Source organism: Chiloscyllium plagiosum, unplaced genomic scaffold (assembly GCF_037043375.1).
Source record: "Chiloscyllium plagiosum isolate Xiang-an unplaced genomic scaffold, Cpla_swu_hap1 HiC_scaffold_1, whole genome shotgun sequence".
Classification (NCBI taxonomy): domain Eukaryota; kingdom Metazoa; phylum Chordata; class Chondrichthyes; order Orectolobiformes; family Hemiscylliidae; genus Chiloscyllium; species Chiloscyllium plagiosum.
The window spans coordinates 77932347-77951856 of record NW_028270139.1 but is presented as its reverse complement, the minus strand read 5'-3'; the positions used below and the strand labels follow the sequence as shown (position 1 = coordinate 77951856).

At 42.2% G+C, this 19510-nt stretch overlaps 1 protein-coding gene across 2 annotated transcripts; it reads right to left on the bottom strand.

The window, feature by feature from the left end:
• Window positions 1–1885: 1885 nt before the first annotated feature.
• On the bottom strand, window positions 1886–19427 carry paics (phosphoribosylaminoimidazole carboxylase, phosphoribosylaminoimidazole succinocarboxamide synthetase). Of its 2 annotated transcripts, none has more exons than XM_087988329.1 (10): window positions 19409–19427; window positions 18777–18838; window positions 16761–16958; window positions 16509–16687; window positions 13944–14123; window positions 13745–13858; window positions 12253–12336; window positions 9608–9788; window positions 3591–3749; window positions 1886–2433 (listed from the first exon to the last, which is right to left on the bottom strand). In XM_087988329.1, the coding sequence occupies exons 2-10, from the start codon at window positions 18790–18792 to the stop codon at window positions 2273–2275; spliced, it is 1272 nt and encodes a 423-aa protein (XP_087844455.1). In that variant the 5' UTR covers window positions 18793–18838; window positions 19409–19427; the 3' UTR covers window positions 1886–2272. The 2 variants fall into 2 exon arrangements, with proteins under 2 accessions (XP_087844455.1, XP_043546353.1); XM_043690418.2 differs by lacking the exon at window positions 19409–19427 and adding an exon at window positions 19237–19304.
• Between the last annotated feature and the right edge of the window lie 83 nt (window positions 19428–19510).

Here is a 19510-nt window from a genome sequence, read left to right as displayed (position 1 = left end):
GGTAACCCGCTTTGCTGTCCACTACACCTCCCAATGTTGGTATCATCTGCAAAATTACTATCTGTACCTCTTAGGCTCGCATCCAAATCATTTATGTAAATGACAAAGTACAGGACCCAGCACTGATCCTTGTGGCACTCCACTGGTCATAGGCCTCCATCTGAAAAACAACCCTCCACCACCACCCTCTGTCTTCTACCTTTGAGCCAGTTCTATATCCAAATGGCTAGTTCTCCCTTTATTCCGTGAGATCTAACCTTGCTAATCAGTTTCCCATGGGGAACCTTGTCGAATGCCTCACTGAAGTCCATGTAGATCACATCTATCGCTCTGCCCTCAAGCCTCTTTACTTCCTCAAAACAATCAAGTTTGTGAGACGTGATTTCCCACACAGACAGCCATGTTGACTATCCCTAATCAGTCCTTGCCTTTCCAAATACATGTACATCCTGTCGCTCAGGATTCCCTCCAACAACTTGCCCACCACCGATATCAGGCTCACTGGTCTATAGTTCCCTGGCTTGTCCTTACCACCCTTCTTAAACAGTGACACCATGTTAGCCAACCTCCAGTCATCCAGCATCTCAACTGTGCCTATCAATGATACAAATATCTCAGCAAGAGGCCCAGCAATCACTTTTCCAGCTTCCCACAGAATTTTAGGGTACACTTGATCAGGTCCTGGTGATTTATCCACCTTTAACCGTTTCAAGATATCCAGCACTTCCTCCTCTGTAATAAGGCCATTTTGCAAGATGTCACCATCTATTTCCCTATAGTCTATCTTCCATATCCTTTTCCACAGTAAATACTGATGCAAAACACTTAGTTTTGCCCCCATTTTCTGCAGCTCCATACAAAGGCCACCTTGCTGATCTTTGAGGGGCCCTATTCTCTCTAGTTACCCTTTTGTCTTATAGCCATTCAGGCAGTAATCTGCCTTGATTTTGCTTCCAAAGTGAATAACCTTACATTTATCCAAATTATACTGTATCTGCCATTGATTTGCCCATTCACCCAGCTTGTCCAAATCATGCTGAAGAATCTCTGCATCCTTATCACAATTCACCCTCCCACCCAACTTGGTATCATCTGCAAACTTTTGCAGTGTTAACATTTTGCTCCCACCTCCAATATGTATTGTGAAAAGCTGGGGTCCTAGCACCACTTCCTGTGGCACCCCACTAATTTGTAAAAGGACCCATCAATTCCTATTCTTTGTTATCCAGTTTTCTAACCATCTTAACTTTAAGCTCGCACAATCATCTCTTCTACAGGACTTGATCACTTTCTGAAAATAATGTCGTTTCATATCCGGATCGTTTGGGGCTCGAAAGGGAACTTGGGGGAAGATAGTGGTGTCTATGGTCTGCATTTAAACTCACCCAAGTTCTGTTAACACATCTCTAATGTTCACAAACCTACAATGGCTGTTGGTTACACAATACTGTGAGTTTTGAAATTAATGGGGATAGAATCCCTACATTGTGGAAACAGGCCCTTTGGCCTAACAAGTCCACACTGACCTTCAGAAGAGGAACCAACTCAGACCCATTTCCTTATATTTTATCTGTGACTCATGTCCCTAACCTACACATCCCTGAATACTATTGACATGCTAAATTGCCCATTCACCTAACCTGCACACCTTTGTATTGTGGGAGGAAACTGGAGCACCCGCAAGAAACTCCTGCAGACAGTGGGAGAATGTGTGGAGTTTGCAGTCAGGAGGCTGGAATCGAACTTGGGTCCCTGGTGCCGTGAGGCAGCAGTGCTAACCACAACCAGTATGCTGCAGTAAATGCTGGCCTCACCAACACTCATCTAAAATAAATAGTATCTGAACAGCTCTGCAATTACATGATACAGAAAATGCCCACGCTAGTTTTAGTTCTCCGCCCATATGCTTTATTAAGCAAATTTAAAGCAGACTCATTACAATGGATTTTTTCAACTGCAATTTTTAGATCAAAAGAATAATGGAGTAAAATCAAACTGATTTTGTAGCAGCAGTCCATAAATTGTTGCTGTAACACCATGGTCACAATATAGAGTAACAAAGATTGTTGCAATAAAGATCACATATGGAGTAGTGTATAATTCACTTCTCCACTGTAGCATTGATAGCTTACTAGATTCATGTCAATTGTGTTATTCGATAGTGAAAGAATTCAAATTAGATAACTGGGTACAAACTTTAATTCAAAGAATTACATCTTCACTCCAAAATGGTATACATGTTGAAAGGGTCTTCAAGTAATTGTTCATTTAATCACAGGTTTCTCAACTGCTTGTCAGCTTGCTTTAAGGAAATCCAAGTGCTCAACATGTTTGCTCGCAACTTTGCCCATACCAAGTGATTGAACTGACCAAAGATCTGCGCAGCAAAAAGGGCAGCTGCTTCCGGAAAAAGCACTGTGGAGCAGCCAAGACCTGGAATTTTAAAAAAAAAAGTGTAATGCAAGGTATAAATTTAGAAAACAAATAGTGTGGAATTTTATTCTTTTTCCAAAAGGATAGTTTGCTATGTTGAAAACAAAAGGCAGCATACCAAAAGATCCAACCTGCTTCAATACAGATTTACTTCTGCATATATCTTTATGCCTTTCATAGGGAGTGAGCAGCACTCAAACAATACTGAAAGTTATCCACTCGAAATAGTTGGATCAATAATGGTGATTAAAAATCCCAAATGTTTGATTCAAGCTCTGGCTAATGATGCATATGGAGTTACACTCAGAAGCTTGGGGTGGGCTAGAATGAAGTGATTTGGCCTGGATATTCTTAGATCTGACAATTCTTACAGCTCCACCCATCCCAAGATACTAGCGATTACAAAGTGGTTCAAAGCAGCTATCGAAAAACAAAAGGGACCGTTCCACTGTTTAGGAAAGAAAAAGTTGATAAAACAGCTGAAGACATCACCCTGAGGCAAGTTGTGACCATTGGTCTCCAAATGCAACCAGTTTCTTTTGCATCAGACAATTTAAAATGTTACCCCACCACAAAATTTATTTTTGGGCAAAAAAAACAGACACTTTCATGTCAAAGCAACATCTGATTTTGACAAACTTTTCTCTAAGCTGCAAATTCACAAGCCATTGGAAATATATGTGTTGTACGTGAATAAGCAGGAAATAGGGAGTGAGCAGCACTCACTCAGTGATGGTATAACTATGCCACGGAAAGGACTGAAAATATTCAATTTTGTAGATTTTAAGAGCAGTTATATTCTATCAGATTTAGTATATCTGTAATAACCACACAAGTTTGCTCAGTTGGCTGGAAAGCTGGTTCAATTCCCACACTGACTGAGGTTAAGAAGAAGCACCCTCCTTTTCAAGCTCAAAAAAAAACTGGTGACCTTCGGGTTAAATCCTCAGCCTTCTCTCTACATGAAGAACATAGATCTTTTCTTGTCAGGAGCTGACTACTTCACAAATATTGAACAATCATGGACAGACAAATCGGATATGTATGGTGGGAACAAAAAGGTTAAATAGATTCTGTTTACTAAATGGAAAGCACATATTAGACAGATGCATTTAAAATGATTATAGTCATTGTGTTGTGGAATCCTAACAACTTACCACTAGGCATGCGAAGAGATGACCAAACATCTTCAGCACCCCAATCAGCAGAAATGGGAGGACAGTTTATTACAGGACAAGTGGAATTTCCAGACAGCACTGGTCCTAAGCCATTACTTCTACCAGCAACTGCAATGAATACAGTCTGAACTCCATCACCTAAAGTGTTTAAAAAGAATTAAAACAGCTCATTCAGACAAAATAAAAATTAATTTAAGTTCTGCTTGAAATTTCAATTCAAATGCAACATTATCTCTTATTTGTTTATCTGCTTAATGTGCACAGAGCTAAAGAATCAACCTAATCTGCAATTAGCACTAACAACCCCCGTTGTCCGTCTCCCAGACACTGATGGAGGCCAAATGGTTTCTGTAACTATGCAAGTAATGAGGTCCTCTTATAAAATTAAACCGATCACTTTTAAAGTATTTAAATCTAATCAATTTTGCTAATCACGTTAATGGAAAATGCCGAAAAAAAAAACATAATACTCCTCTTTATATAAATCTAAATCAAATTATAGACACTAAATCACGTGATCCCAGAAGATCACATGCGTACTGTATGTGATGTTTTTGGTACTATACAAGTCATCTTTTGTTCAAATATTTCAGCTAAGTTAGCCACCTTGACAAACAAAAATTGAGTTCAACCAGATCAAGTTGAAAAGATGAAGGCACTTTGAAGAGATCCACACGTTAAAATCAGAGACGCTCAGTATTAACTTAAACATCAGTATTTCAGGCACCATGTAAATGTTTTACATCATACTTGTAAATGCTATAGGAATAAAATTCAACAAAAAGAGCAACAGAAAAGTCAAGTTCAAAGTGAGCACAGTGAACTAGAGTTCCCTAAGCAGTGTTCGCTTTACGAGGATGCACAAGTTGGGAAACTTAAACTAGCAAATGCTGAAGGGTGATGTTATTGAAATATTCAAGATTCAATTAGTTGCCTTATTTCAGATTTTACAACATGGAGGTGGAGCTTAAGCATGGGCACAATCTGCAACTTGGTTGAAAAACATGCAAGTGTGCAGATTGTTTTGTTATTGTTCAAGTTGTATTGTAGTCAATCAGATCAAGCACAATCTTATCAAATGGTGTGAACGGGTGGCCTACTCCTGCTCCTAATGTGTTTGTATGATCTCCTAAAAACCAGCATAACTGCAGTATTTCAGTACTACCTTTCAGCAGTAAAGGTCTGGATATATTTAAGAGTGGTAGCCTGGTGCAAATTTGTGACAATATAATTGGAAGCAAAGAAAGAAAAAAATAAGCATTTTCGCATCAGAGAGCAGCAGGAGCTGGGCGGAAGTGAAGGCAGAGCGCAAAGCTGATCAGGAAGGTAAGTGATTGTTATTTGAGTGGGTGTGTTCTAGACCCCAGGTCCTACAAAGTAGGGCCTTCTTCCCTCCTCCTCTAACCTAAATTAAAAGTCCACAGACTTGCCCCCCCAAAAAAAGGAGGGTCCAAGGAAGTTCCTGTGGATTGAAGAGTGAGGCTTTAGCTCAGGAGTCTTTGACAAGGAGGTTGAGTGAAGTGATTACGCCACAGTTGAAGAGGGTGAAGACATGACTGCCAAGCTGGTTCAGTGTGCTACGTGCTTGATGTGGGAGGTCAACGACTCTGGCGTGTCTGGCTCGTATAAGTGTGGAAAGTGTGTGCACGTTCAGCTACTGAGAGCATATTGCAGCACTGATGAAAGAACTCGAGGACCTTAGGCTCATCCGAGAGAACGAGATCTTTCTGGACAAAACCTTCAGGTGAGGTTATTGCACCAATCATACCAGAAGAGAGCAGAAGAGAGCAGAAGAGAGCAGAAGAGAGCAGACGATGAGGAAGGCAGAGAGGAGACAGGTGCAAGAGACCCCGGGGGAAGTACCTGTCAGGAACAAGTTGAATCTTTTGGAAACAGTAGAGACAGATGACACTGCCAGTCCACGAGACGGCCAGGTCTGTCATTCAAAAGTTGGCGTGGAGACAGAGCGGAAGAGTCGGATATCGCACAGAGCCGTGGTAATAGGGGACTCCATAGTGAGAGGAACTGACCGGGGTTTTTGTGGCAGCAGACAGGACTTAAGAATGGTGTGTTGCCTTCCTGGTGCCAGGGTAAAGACATCACAGACAGTGCAGGAAATCCTCAAGGACGAAGGTGAAGAGCCAGAGGTGGTGGTACATGTCGGCACAAATGATGTTGGGAAGAAGAGGAGGAACATACTACAGTGAGACTTCGGAGAACTAGGAAGAAGGCTAAAAAGCACGTCGTCCAAGGTGGTTATCTCCGGTTTGCTTCCAGTTCCTCGGGCTGGTGAGGTCAGAAACAGGGAGATAATGGACTTGAACGTGTGGCTGGGGAACTGGTGCCGGAAGCAAGGATTTAAATTCTTGGATCATTGGGGTATGTTTTATGGTAAGCATAAATTCTACAAGAGAGATGGTTTGCACCTTAATAGGTTAAGGACCAGCATTCTGGCAGGCAGGTTTGCTACTGCAACACAGCTACGTTTAAACTAAGTAGCGGGGCGGGGGAACAAACTGGATGTTTATTAAGGAAATTGGAGGGAAAGTTAGAACAAAGGAAGAAGTCAAGAAACACAACTGCAGAAAACTCAGAGGGATCATGCTGTAAGGTTGAGTGAAATAGGAGTTGATGGGAAGGGTGAGGGCAGTAACAAATTAAAAATACTATACATAAATGCATGAAGCATTAGAAATAAAGATGGATGAGCTTGAGGATCTTTTAGAAATTGGCAGATACGATATTGTGGGGATAACTGAGACGTGGCTGCAAGTGGACAGGGCCTGGGAAATGAATATTCAAGGCTACACGTGCTATCGTAAGGAAGACTGACAGGCAGAGGGGGTGGGGTGGCCATGTTGGTAAGGGATGATATTCAGTCCCTTGCGCAGGGGGGACCTAGAATCAGGGGGTGTAGAGTCAGTGTGGATAGAGCTGAGAAATACTAAGGGTAAAAAGACCCTCTTGGGAGTTATCTACAGGCCCCCAAACAGTAGTCTGGATGTCAGATGAGGAGCTGAAATTGGTCTATCACAAAGATGTTACGACAGTTGTTATGGGGGGGGGATTTCAACATGTAGGTAGACTGGGAGAATCAGGATGGTATTGGACCTCAAGAAAGAGACTTTGTGGAGTGCCTCAGAGATGGATTCTTAGGGCAGCTGGTGCTGGAGCCGACCAGGGAGAAGGCAATTCTGGATCTGGTATTGTGCAACGAACCAGAATTGGTCAGGGACCTCGAAGTAAAGGAGCCATTGGGAAGTAGTGACCATAATAAGCTTCAATCTGCAATTTGAGAGGGGAGAGGGTACAATCGGAAGTGACAATTTTTCAGTTGAATAAAGGGAACTATGAGGGAGGAGCTGGCCAAAGTTCAATGGTGCAATACCTTAGTAGGGATGACAGTGGAGGAACAATGGAGGATATTTCTGTGTATAATGCAGAAGTTGCAGGATCAGTTCGTTCCAAAAAAGAAAGAAAGATCCTAGGAGGAGGCATGGGTGGCCGTGGCTGACGAGGGAAGTTAAGAAACATATAAAGTTAAAAGAGAAAAAAGTGTAACATAGCAAAGATAAGTGGGAAAACGGAGGACTGGGAAGCTTTTAAAGAACAACAGAAGATTACTAAGAAGGAAATACGCAGAGGAAAAAAAAAAGAGGTACGAAGGTAAACTGGCCAATAATATAAAGGAGGATAGTAAAAGTTTTTTTTAGGTATGTGAAAGGCAAAAAAAATGGTTAAGACTAAAATTGGGCCCTTGAAGACAGAAACAGGGGAATATATTACAGGGAACAAAGAAATGGCAGAAGAATTGAATTGGTACTTCAGATCTGTGTTCACTGGGGAAGACACAAGCAATCTCCCTGAGGTAACAGTGGCTGAAGGACCTGAACTGAAGGGAATTTATATTTGCCAGGAATTGGTGTTGGATACTGTTAGGTCTGAAGGTTGATAAGTCCCTGGGGCCTGATGGTCTACATCCCAGGGTACTGAAGGAGGTAGCTCGAGAAATTGTGGATGCATTGGTGATTATGTTCCAGAGTTTGATAGATTCGGGATCAGTTGCTGCAGATCGGAGGGTGGCTAATGTTATACCACTTTTTAAGAGAGGTGGGAGAGAGAAAGCAGGAAATTATAGACCAGTTAGTCTGACCTCAGTGGTGGGAAAGATGCTGGAGTCTATTATAAAAGGATGAAATAACGACACATCTGGATAGTAGTAACAGGATTGGTCAGAGTCAGCATGGATTTATGAAGGGGAAATCATGCTTGACTAATCTTCTGGAATTCTTTGAGGATGTAACTCTGAAGATGGACGAGGGAGATCCAGTGGATGTAGTGGACCTGGACTTTCAGAAAGCTTTTGATAAAGTCCCACATAGGAGGTTAGTGAGCAAAATTGGGGCGCATGGTATTGGGGGCAAAGTACCTACTTGGATTGAAAGTTGGTGGCTGATAGGAAACAAAGAGTAGCGATAAACGGCTCCATTTCGAAATTGCAGGCAGTGACCAGTGGGGTACCAAAGGGATCAGTACTGGGACCGCAGCTTTTTACAATACATGTTAATGATATAGAAGATGGTATTAGTAATAACATTAGCAAATTTGCGGATGATACTAAGCTGGGTGGCAGGGTGAAACGTGATGAGGATGTTAGGAGATTACAGGGTGACCTGGACAAGTTAGGAGAGTGGTCAGATGCAGTTTAATGTGGATAAATGTATGATTATTCACTTTGGTGGCAAGAACAGGAAGGCAGATTACTACCTAAATGGAATCAATTTAGGTAAAGGGGCAGTAAAAAGAGATCTGGGTGTTCTTGTGCACCAGTCAATGAAGGTAAGCATGCAGGTACAGCAGGTAGTGAAGGCGACTAATAGCATGCTGGCCTTCATTATAAGAGGGATTGAGTATAGAAGCAAAGGAGGTTCTTCTGCAGCTGTACAGGGCCCTAGTGAGACCATACCTGGAGTACTGTGTGCAGTTCTGGTCTCCAAATTTGAGGAAAGACATTCTGGCTATTGAGGGAGTGCAGCGTAGGTTCACAAGGTCAATTCCTGGAATGGCAGGATTACCTTACACCGAAAGACTGGAGTGACTGGGCTTGTATACGCTTGAGTTTAGAAGACAGAGGGGATCTGATTAATAATCTTATGTCTCAAAGGATTGGACACTCTGGAGGCAGGAAACATGTTCCTGCTGATGGGTGAGTGCCGAACCAGAGGACACAGCTTAAAATTACAAGGTAGACCATTTAGGACAGAGATGAGGAGAAACTTCTTCACCCAGAGAGTGGTGGCTGTGTGGAATGCTCTGCCCCAGAGGGCAGTGGAGGTCCAGTCTCTGGATACATTTAAGAAAGAGATGGATAGAGCACTCAAGGATTGTGGAATCATGGGATATGGAGATAAGGCAGGAACAGGATACTTATTAAGGATGATCAGCCATGATCATATTGAATGGTGGTGCAGGCTCAAAGGGCAGAATGGCCTACTCCTGCACCTATTGTCTATAAAAAATCCAGGATTGTCTAGTCGACCCAACTGTTCAGTCTTTTTCAGTTACTTACAATGCACAGATTCTAGAGTGTACAGTAGTCAGTTTTACAAAACTTAAAGGCTTCTATTCATGCATCCAAAAAAAAAACAATTCACCTTAAGAGCCTTCTTAAAGGCTACACACAAGTGCAAATAGCAGTAACTTACAATGGTCATAGTACCTTTTGTGACAACATAACACTCCAAATTTAAATAAAAAATTTGTTACGAACTATGTTGTACTTAGAAATCTCAGCAGTCAGCGTGCATACATCAGGTTCCCAACCAATATAAAATCATCAAAAATTAACTGAAGACATCCAAAAATTGCAGATGCTGAAAGTCAGAAACAAAAACTGCTGGGAAAATTCAGCAGGTAGGGAAGCACCTGTGGAGAGAAAGCAGTGTTAAAGTTTTGGGTCCAATAGCCCTTCTTTAGAACCTTCTCTCTCTGCTTACCTTCATATTCTGCTTTAATCCTTAGTGTCTCATCAGTGCCTTTGTGAGCAGATGAAACACGCAATTCACATGGTATACCATAATTTGCACAAGCTTGTTTAATTTTTTGACTGTGGTCAAGATCACTACGGGATCCCATGATCACTACCACTCTTCCAGAAGTCTGTGCAACCAGCAAGTCCTAGACAGATATTTAAAACAAATGGTAAAGTCAATTTTAGAGACAGTGACAGAGACAAAAATGAATCAAGTGAATCTGGTCTTATGAATAATCCCAGATTTTAGTCAGTCATGTACAACAAGACACCCAACCATTTCAATACAGACGACATGGTAATTCACATTTGAGTCACAATGTAATATGGCCTGAAGGAATGCCTGAGACATTAAGGGAACTGATTAATTAAGCGTTATGAAGTGAAGTGGTTGTATTAATATGGGGAGCTATAAATCAGTGGGCTGAGAGAATTTTATGGATTGTGGCTAAGTGAAATAAAGATTTTATTGAAAAAAGTGTGGATTTGAATTAAGATTAAATAGTTCTTTTGAAGTATGATAGTTTGGACATAAGGAATGTTATACACTGTATTCAAGAGTGGGCTTGCAGCCTACAATGGCAGATAAAGATAGGACTTTACTTAATAGGAATGGTTAAAAAAACAAAAATGGTGCCAGGTAAGAAATAAATAAACTTTTGGGTAGGAGTATGAAAAAAGCAAGGACAATTTTACAAAAAAGTAAATAATTTCAAAATCAATCCATAACATTTACTTCTTATCCCTCCATCTTCTGCATTAAAACAAACAAGAGTTTTCCTGGCCACGATCAGTTCTGAAGAAGAGTCACTGGACCAAAAACATTAACTCTGATGATTTTTCTCCACAGATCCTGCCAGATGTGCTGAATTATTCCAGCAATTTCCATTCTGGTGTTAGATTTCCAGCATCTACATCTTTCATTTTTAAATCATTTCAGTTGTTTTCAGATGTTCAAATGGCGACATTCCCATCTCTCAGCATGTGATTTGCTTTCTGTTACTTTTTTGTACCTTTAATGTATTTAGAAACTTGGGCAAAGAGAAATCAGCCACAGAACTAGGTGGAGGCAATCTTGTAGAAGTGAGTTGAAGGCTCAACATCAAGCACGATAACAAAAAAGTGAAGAATAATTTATTTCACTCAGTCTAGATCTCACTGAATACAGGGAGAACTAGCCATTTGGATACAGAACTGGCTCAAAAAATAAGGTAGAAGACAGAGGGTGGTGGTGGAGGGTTGTTTTTCAGACTGGAGTCCTGTGATCAGTGGAGTGCCACAAGGATCGGTCCTGGGTCCTCTACTTTTTGTCATTTACATGAATGATTAGATTAGATTACATTGCAGTATGGAAACAGGCCCTTCGGCCCAACAAGTCCACACCGACCCGCCGAAGCGCAACCCCTACATTTACCTACATACCCCTACATTTACCCCTATACCTAACACTACGGGCAATTTAGCATGGCCAATTCACCTGACCTGCACATCTTTGGACTGTGGAAGGAAACCGGAGCACCCGGAGGAAACCCACGCAGACACGGGGAGAACGTGCAAACTCCACACAGTCGCCTGAGGCGGGAATTGAACCCGGGTCTCTGGCGCTGTGAGGCAACAGTGCTAACCACTGTTGCCCACTAATGATTTGTATGAGAGCATAACAGGTACAGTTAGTAAGTTTGAAGCTGACACTAGTGGACAGCGAAGAAGTTACCTCTGATTACTACAGGGTCTGGGCCAGTGGGCTGAGAAGTAGCAGATGGAGTTTAATTCAGATAAATGAGAGATGCTGCATTTTGGGAAAGCAAATCTTAGCAGGACGTATACACTTAATGGTAAGGTCCTCGGAAGTGTTGCTGAACAAAGAGACCTTGGAGTGCAGGTTCACAGCTCCTTGAAAGTGGAGTCGCAGGTAGATAGAATAGTAAAGGTGGCATTTGGTATACTTTCCTTTATTGGTCAGAGTATTGAGTACAGGAGTTGGGAGGTCATGTTACGGCTGTACAGGACATTGGTTAGGCCACTGCTGGAATATTGCAATTCTGGTCTCCTTCCTATCAGAAAGATGTTGTGAAACTTGAAAAGATTTACAAGGATGTTGCCAGGGTTGGAGGATTTGAGCTATAGGGAGAGGCTGAACAGGCTGGGGCTGTTTTCCCCGGAGTGTCGGAAGCTGAGGGGTGACCTTCTATAGGTTTACAAAATTATGGGGGGCATGGATAGAGTAAATAGGCAAAGTCTTTTCCCTGGGATCAGGGAGTCCAGAACTAGAGGGCATAGGTTTAGGGTGAGAGGGGAAAGATATAAAAAGAGACCTACGGGGCAACTGTTTCACACAGAGGGTGGTACGTGTATGGAATGAGCTGCCAGAGCAAGTGGTGGAGGCTGGTACAATTGCAACATTTCAGAGGCATTTGGATGGGTATATGAAATGAAGGGTTTGGAGGGATATGGGCCAGATGCTGGCAGGTGGGACTAGATTGGGTTGGGATATCTGGTCAGCATGGACGGGTTGGACTGAAGGGTCTGTTTCCATGCTGTACATCTGACTCTAAATTAGTCAAATTGACAGCAGTAATAGAGCCAGTTTCAGACGACTTTTGACAATACCTGCACTCTTTCTGCCACCCACTCAAAGTTTCTCTTAACCATTTGCATAGCTTCAGGTGTCACTTCTTTGAGATCACGATAAACCTGAAAAACATTGACAGCAGTTCTATAACAGAAGGAAAATATCTATTATTGTGGAAAAATACCCTCCAATTTCAGCCATACCAACTTTTAGAAACAAACAGTCTTTGTGCTGAATATTACTGCAAAACAATAAGGTTGTGCTCAGAAAACAAAAGGTTACATAATGTTGGCATACATAGAGAGCCATACTTTGAACACTTGATTCATATCTTGACGGCTACAAATTGTGTCAAAATGGTATCACTTGAGTTTCAAAGTTGTAGGGAACTATTACCTGAAAATGTTTTACAAAAGTCAGATATTGTTCACAAGTTGTATGAGTGCAAACTCAGATATTCTCTGTAGAAAACTCAAGTTTACAAAATATTTGTGATAAAAGTGATTCCCAACATTTTCCCCCTCAAACGACCCCATTCATAGTCAAAAATCATAATCACAATCCACTTACAGGAATGGGGAGTTGGGAACTAACACAGCTAATCATATCCAACTGGTTACAGCTAATGCATTATCAAGTTGCTATGGGAAAAAAGGCAGCGGAATCAGTGTTTGATAGGAGGTTACAGATTTCCTTGCACAAATCCACATATCTCAGAGACAGCAGTTGTTGGTTGGTTTGGTCGACAGCCATCTGAAAGCTGTAGAGTTGGAGATTGAGAGATCAAAGCTGTCAGTGTTGTCCACGGCAGAGAAAATGTTATGTTCCAACATGCAGAATGCAGGCAATAGCTCATGCTCCAAAAGAAAAAAAAGTCTGGGTTCGTGAGAATTTACAGAAGACTAGAAGACTAACCTAGTCTTGTGGTAGTGGGAAGGAATGTACATAATGTAACCAGTGAAATTCCTGACTGGGAAAAAAGGAAGCAACCCCATTGAAAACTGGTAACAACTGCTGATTGTTTACTGTAATGAACTGTAGCTCTGTGGAGAGTGACACAAGATAAGTAATTGAAGAAAAGAAACGTTTAAAAGAAACGTTTGTTCCGTAGGCTTGATAAAAAGATTTTTGTTTTAAAAATCAGAAATGTTGCCCCATCATTATTTCAGCTAACAACTGGAACTTCAAAATGCTAACTGTCACTACAGAAATCATAATAAAAGATCCATCCTAGAAAGACCTTCATAACTAAGTTGCAGGCTAAAGAGCTCAATATCCAGTATAATAAATTTTACCTCTGGGTGCAAATTCCTGTCATCGTCAGGTTGTCTGAAGGGGCCAAGCCCAAACTCACTTAAAATACTTTTCATGACACACTAACTTTATGCTGAGCCCAATAACTCAGTCGAACATTAGATGCCAAGATTTTGCATTCAACTGTTTTTGGGAGGCTTTCCTTCCTAACTGGGGGAGTTAAAAAATTAATTTGAAGTCAACCCACATTCCACCCTCAAAAAATAAATCACACACCTGTTTGTCCTTTTGCAGTTTTCGATCTCCCTGAGGCCACAGTCTCCACGAGTCATTGTCAATGACATCCGCAAGTAAAATCTCCTTGGTACAAGCACAAACTCCGAATTCTACCTGGTTAAAAAAAAATGCAAACCAAATTATTAGTTCACTAGAAGAAATCACTATTTCTTTAGCTGTAAAAAAGATAATGACTTACTTTCATATCCACAAGAGTACAGTCTTGAGTGGCCCATGCCTTCTCTAATATCTCAAACACAGCCAAAGTGGTACGAGTCATGATGTCTACTTCACACTGTTCAATCTGTAATCCCCCACAGTTAAATTGCGCTTGAATCAATTGTTCTTCAGACCACTGTGGATCATTGTTAGCATCATCCTAGAAGGAAATTTTTTTATGTTTTAGTCATTTGAAAAATTATATTTTGCAAGGAAATAAGGGGTTTATCCAAAATAATTTTGCTCAAAAGAATCTTATGATTCAGTTGGCAGCATGCCCAGATGAATCAGTTCATGGGTTCAAGTTCCATTCCAGAACCTTCAGACCCCACTGAAGAACAACATCCCATTGACAAGCTTAGGCAAGATAAATGAAAGAGCTGTTCCCAATGGCTGATGATATAGGAACTAGGGTGACAACACTGTGATCCTAACAGAGCTTGGAGGTGTGTATTGTCTGATGACTTGCATTTTGTTCAAGAATTTCAGGGAATATACTGCCTATCATTGGTTGCTTCTAAAAGGTGGAAGTAAATTGCCTTTTTGAAACATTGTAGAAACACCCCAGCACAGTTAGAGAGAGGGTACCAAGATATTAACACAGCAACAGTGAAAGTATGGCAATACAATCCCAAGTCAAAATTGGAACTGAAGTGATGTTGCTCTGGTGTATTGACTTATTCTAAGAGTTGAAGTCAAGGGCTTGGAATATCTGTGGAGTGTTACTCCAGGCAATGCATCTTGCATATGCTACATACTACTGCCACTCTGCATCAGTGGTCCAGAAAATGAACATGGAAGTTGGTAGATAGGGCACCAACCTTAAGTGTCGCTGGAGCTGCATTTAGCTACGCAAGTTTTCCATCATGCTCTCGACTTCTGCCTTGAAGAAGATGGTAGCCACGCATAGTGTCAGAAGTGGAGTTACGCACCATAGAATAAATAGCCACTAGCCTGTTTCTTAAAACAGTAACTGGTGCAATTTAATTTCTGGTCAATGGTAACCTTGAAGATGATCTTGGAGAGAAATTCAGCAATGGTAATGCTGTTGAATGTCAAGGATCAATAGCCAGATTCCCTCTTGATGGGCATGCATGGTGGAAATGTTACTTGCCACTTTTCAACTAAAGCCTGAGAGGTTGTCCAGTTTGTGATGCAGGTGAACATTAACTTTCAGCATCAGAGAAGTCGTGAATGGCTTTAAACAGTAAGCAAACATTTCACATCTGATTTTATGCTTGAGGGAGGTTCGCTGATGGAGCAGCTGAAGATAGTTAGGCCTATCACACTGAGCAATTTAGTTATGTTCTTGAACCTAAATGATTAGCCTCGTACAACCACAACCATCGTCCTTTGCGCTAGGTATACCTCCACTAATGGAGAATGCTCTTCTCTGCCATCTGCACAGATTAGCATCTGTGATGCTGAAGACACCAGAAGTAAGCAGATGAATCATCCACTCAGTACTTCTGGCTGAAGATGGACGCAAATGTTCCATCTACATCTTCCAGCGAGAATGGGGATATTTGTGGAGCTTTCTTCTCCTGTGAAAAGTTTAACATCATTTGTGACTGGATTGGTAGGAATGCAAAACTTAGACTAGATTAGCTGATTACTAAAGAAGCATAGCTGCGTTTACTGCATCCTGCGTGAAGTTGCAGCTTCACCAGGTCAAAACCTCTTTTAAAGCAAAAGTTCACCTTTACTCTTCACTGAAAGATGTTTAATGGAAATTGTAGGATGCAGTACATTACAGTAATGCATTGCATTAAACCACAATTCTCCTGATGGTAACACCTAATGTTTGCTCAGTTCAGAGCTGCTCAACCTACTGAATCTGTCCCTTGTAGCATAGTGCTGGTGCCAAGCAACATAGCGCAGGATACCCTCAACTTTGTCTCCAAGAGGACTTTTTGATGGTTGCTCAAAAAAACCATCATGAATCAATACAGCTATGACAAGATCAACTCATGATGAAGTGGTTAAAATTGTATTCTTCCCCCCCCCCCCTCCATTAGTTCATTGAGCTGCTGACCTGTAAGTCTTGATGTTGGATACAAACTCTCCCACCCAGAATATATTCTCTGCCTTTACCATCCTCACCACTTCTTTCAAATGGTGTTCAACATTTAGGAACATAGATTGAGCCACTGAATAAGGGAGGAGCTCCACATGCTTATCAGAAGGTTTTCTCGTCAGTGTTTGTCCAATGCTACGAGACTTCCTGAGTTCAGAGCCAATATTCAGACTCCAAAAGGCAACTCTCTCCAGCTCTATCACCATGCAACCATTTCTGACGGGTTTGTCCTGGTAGTGGGTAGGATGTAGTCAGAATGGTGATGGTGGTCCTTGACTAGTCTGTCACATGGCACATGCCCCCAGATGCCTTGCTCACAAAAAAAGTGCAGAAACAGAAGTGATCAATGATTTCAAAGGGATATTGGATCGATGGAAAAACAGCAAAGTTTTCTTCATACAAATACAAAGTGGCAATAAACACCTCTAATCTAACAGCAAAACTGATAGGGTCAAAAATGTTAGCTACCTTAAAGAACATCTCCAACTTCGGAGGACAGAATTTGTATCCTTCCTTTACACCAGGATTTCTCTTCAGAAAAGAGCCAGTGGCTATTCTTCGACAGACCCACTCAATAGGAATCATTTGACAGTTTGCTGCCACAAATGCCGTTTCCCCATACTGCTTCTCAAATGCAGTTTTTATGCCTTAAAACAAAAACATAATATAAATATCACAGAAGTTGCACACCTCAAAAAAACTTTAGTAGCAAAGTCTTACCAGCATCCTGCAGCAGTTTGAAGATAGAAACAGTGGTTTTCGTAGATATTGCAGCCTTGCCCACCATCTGATCTTTCCTGACTGCATTTCCAGCTGTAATTTGGTCCTTGGACTGAATCAATACTTGCCCTGGACAATCCAGAAGTTCATATATTTCCTTGGTCTTTCCTTCATTCAGCTTTTTTCCAATTTTCAATTCTAAAAAGGAATGTTCAACAGGGAAAGCATTTTCTTTTCAAACAGTGAAAATTTTAAAATTATTGACTATGCAAAAAAAATGCTGTCAACACAAGGCTGAATATAGTAGCATGTTACAGAGGTTCCAAAAACAAAAAAAAGAAATTGATCTAGGAAGCACAAACAAACGAACAGCAACAATGCAATTAAAGTGGAGGGTCCACTCTGGTCATTTTATTTTAGTTAAAAATCACAATAACAGGTTTATTTGTAAGTACAAGCTTTCAGAGCAGTGCTCCTTCATCAGGTAGCTAGTGGACCAGGATCACAGGACACAGGGGGTGGGGCTAGGAGTGCAATAGGTGGATGGAGGTGGGGGTGAAGGTGAAGCAGATAGGTGGGAAAGAAGAGTCACAAGGATGGTGCTGAGCTGGAAATTTAGAACTTCCGTGTGGGCGGCACGGTGGCACAGTGGTTAGCACTGCTGCCTCACAGCGCTGGAGATCCGGGTTCAATTCCCGCCTCAGGCGACTGACTGTGTGGAGTTTGCACGTTCTCCCCGTGTCTGCGTGGGTTTCCTCCGGGTGCTCCGGTTTCCTCCCACAGTCCAAAGATGTGCAGGTCAGGTGAATTGGCCATGCTAAATTGCCCGTAGTGTTAAGTAAGGGGTAAATGTGGGGGTATGGGTGGGTTGCGCTTCGGCGGGTCGGTGTGGACTTGTTGGGCCGAAGGGCCTGTTTCCACACTGTAATGTAATCTAATCTAATCTGGGGTAAGGTGGGGAGAGAGGAAATGTGGAAACTAGTGAAGTCCACATTGGAACCCTTCAATCCCAGGGCATCAAGGCAGATAATGAGGCGTTCTTCCTCCAGGCATCAGGTGGAGGGGAGAGTGGTAGTGGAGGAGGCCCAGGACCTGCACATCCTTGGCAGAGTGGGAGGGGGAGTTGAAATGTTCAGCCACGGGGCAGTGGGATTGACTAATGTGGGCATCACAGATGTTCCCTGAAGCACTCTGCAAGAAGGAGCACTTCAAGGAACATCTCCGTAACGCCTGCACCAATCAACTTCATTGCCTCGTGGCTGAACATTTCAACTCCCCCTCCCACTCTGCCAGGGACATGCAAGTCCTAGGCCTCCTCCACTGCCACTTCCTCACCACCCGACATCTGGAGGGAGAATGCCACATTTTCCACCTCAGAACACTTCAACCCCAGAGCATCAATGTGGACTTCACCAGTTTCCTCATCTTCTCTTCCCTTCCCCCACCACTTTATCCCAGTTCCAACCTTCCAGCTCAGCACCATCCTCCTGACCTGTCCACCTACCAATTTTCCTTCCCACCTATCACCTTTACCCCCCACCTCCATCCACCTATTGCACTCCCTTCTGCCCAACCCCACCCCCTCCCCTCCCCTCCCATTTCTCCATCCCAAAGCTTCCAGCCTCAATCCTGATGGAAGGGCTCCAGCACCACCTATTGTGTATCTCAAAAGTCTGCCTTAAAGGGCAGTCACCCGGAGATCCGAGGCTGAACGTCCCTGACCGAGGGGGAACGTGCTTGCATCTTATGGTCCACTAGCTACAAAAAGAAGCAGCGCTCCAAAAGCTTATACTTCCAAATAAACCTGTTGTGATTTTTTTTAAAAAAAACTTTGTCCACCCTCGGCACGATCTTATTTTATAGAATGCAGCTTCAAAACACTCAGTAGTTCCATACCTCTCCTTACGAGATTTTAGCACCATAAATACTACGGTACAGCTTCGAACAAAAAAAGTGTGGTCACGGTTACACGACGAGATACTATTAGTTAATCTAAGAACTTGAAACTTCACTCACCTCCAAACTTCTCCATCTTAGGAAAACTTTGCAAATCCGTAAAGTTAAAAAAAGTTTAAATTCTTTAAAACAAAACATAAGGCATCCCAATCAAATTATACACAGAACAAACTCCTGTTTCATTTTACTTCATAATTGACGAAACAAAAACCCTCCGATCCTGGCATTGCATTTGTACGAGAACTCTTATAAACCGCGCTATTGCATTATTAGGTCAATACTGTTAAGCGAGAATGGCACACTCAAGAGATTTTGGTGATAATTCAGCACACGAGCTATAATTCACGAACAGGCAGCAAGTAGCAGCGTGGTGTGTCGGGAATGGACTCCTTCCCGCCAACCCTAGGTCGCGCCTCATAGACCCCCTTTCCCCGGGTGACCCTCTTCCTCGCACACTACCACCGTGTGTGTGTGTGTTTCTCCACCCCACGATCCTCATGCTTTGTGAGCCCAAACAAACCAGAATCTCCTGCTGTAGGCCCCTCTCTGAATCTCACGCTCGTAACCGCCGCGCGTTCGCTTTTAGAATGTTCCGAAGTTTGAATGAGATATACCAAAACAAGTGGGAGAGAAGGGGTGGCGGGGAGTCATCAACAAAAGGAACAAGTTTACATAAAGAAGGGACGGCATACTCATGTTTGTTCGGAATCTGTGATCATTTTTTCACATTCCACACACGATACGTTTTAAAAACAACGACAAATTACGTTTTTATTTGATTATCTTGCACACCC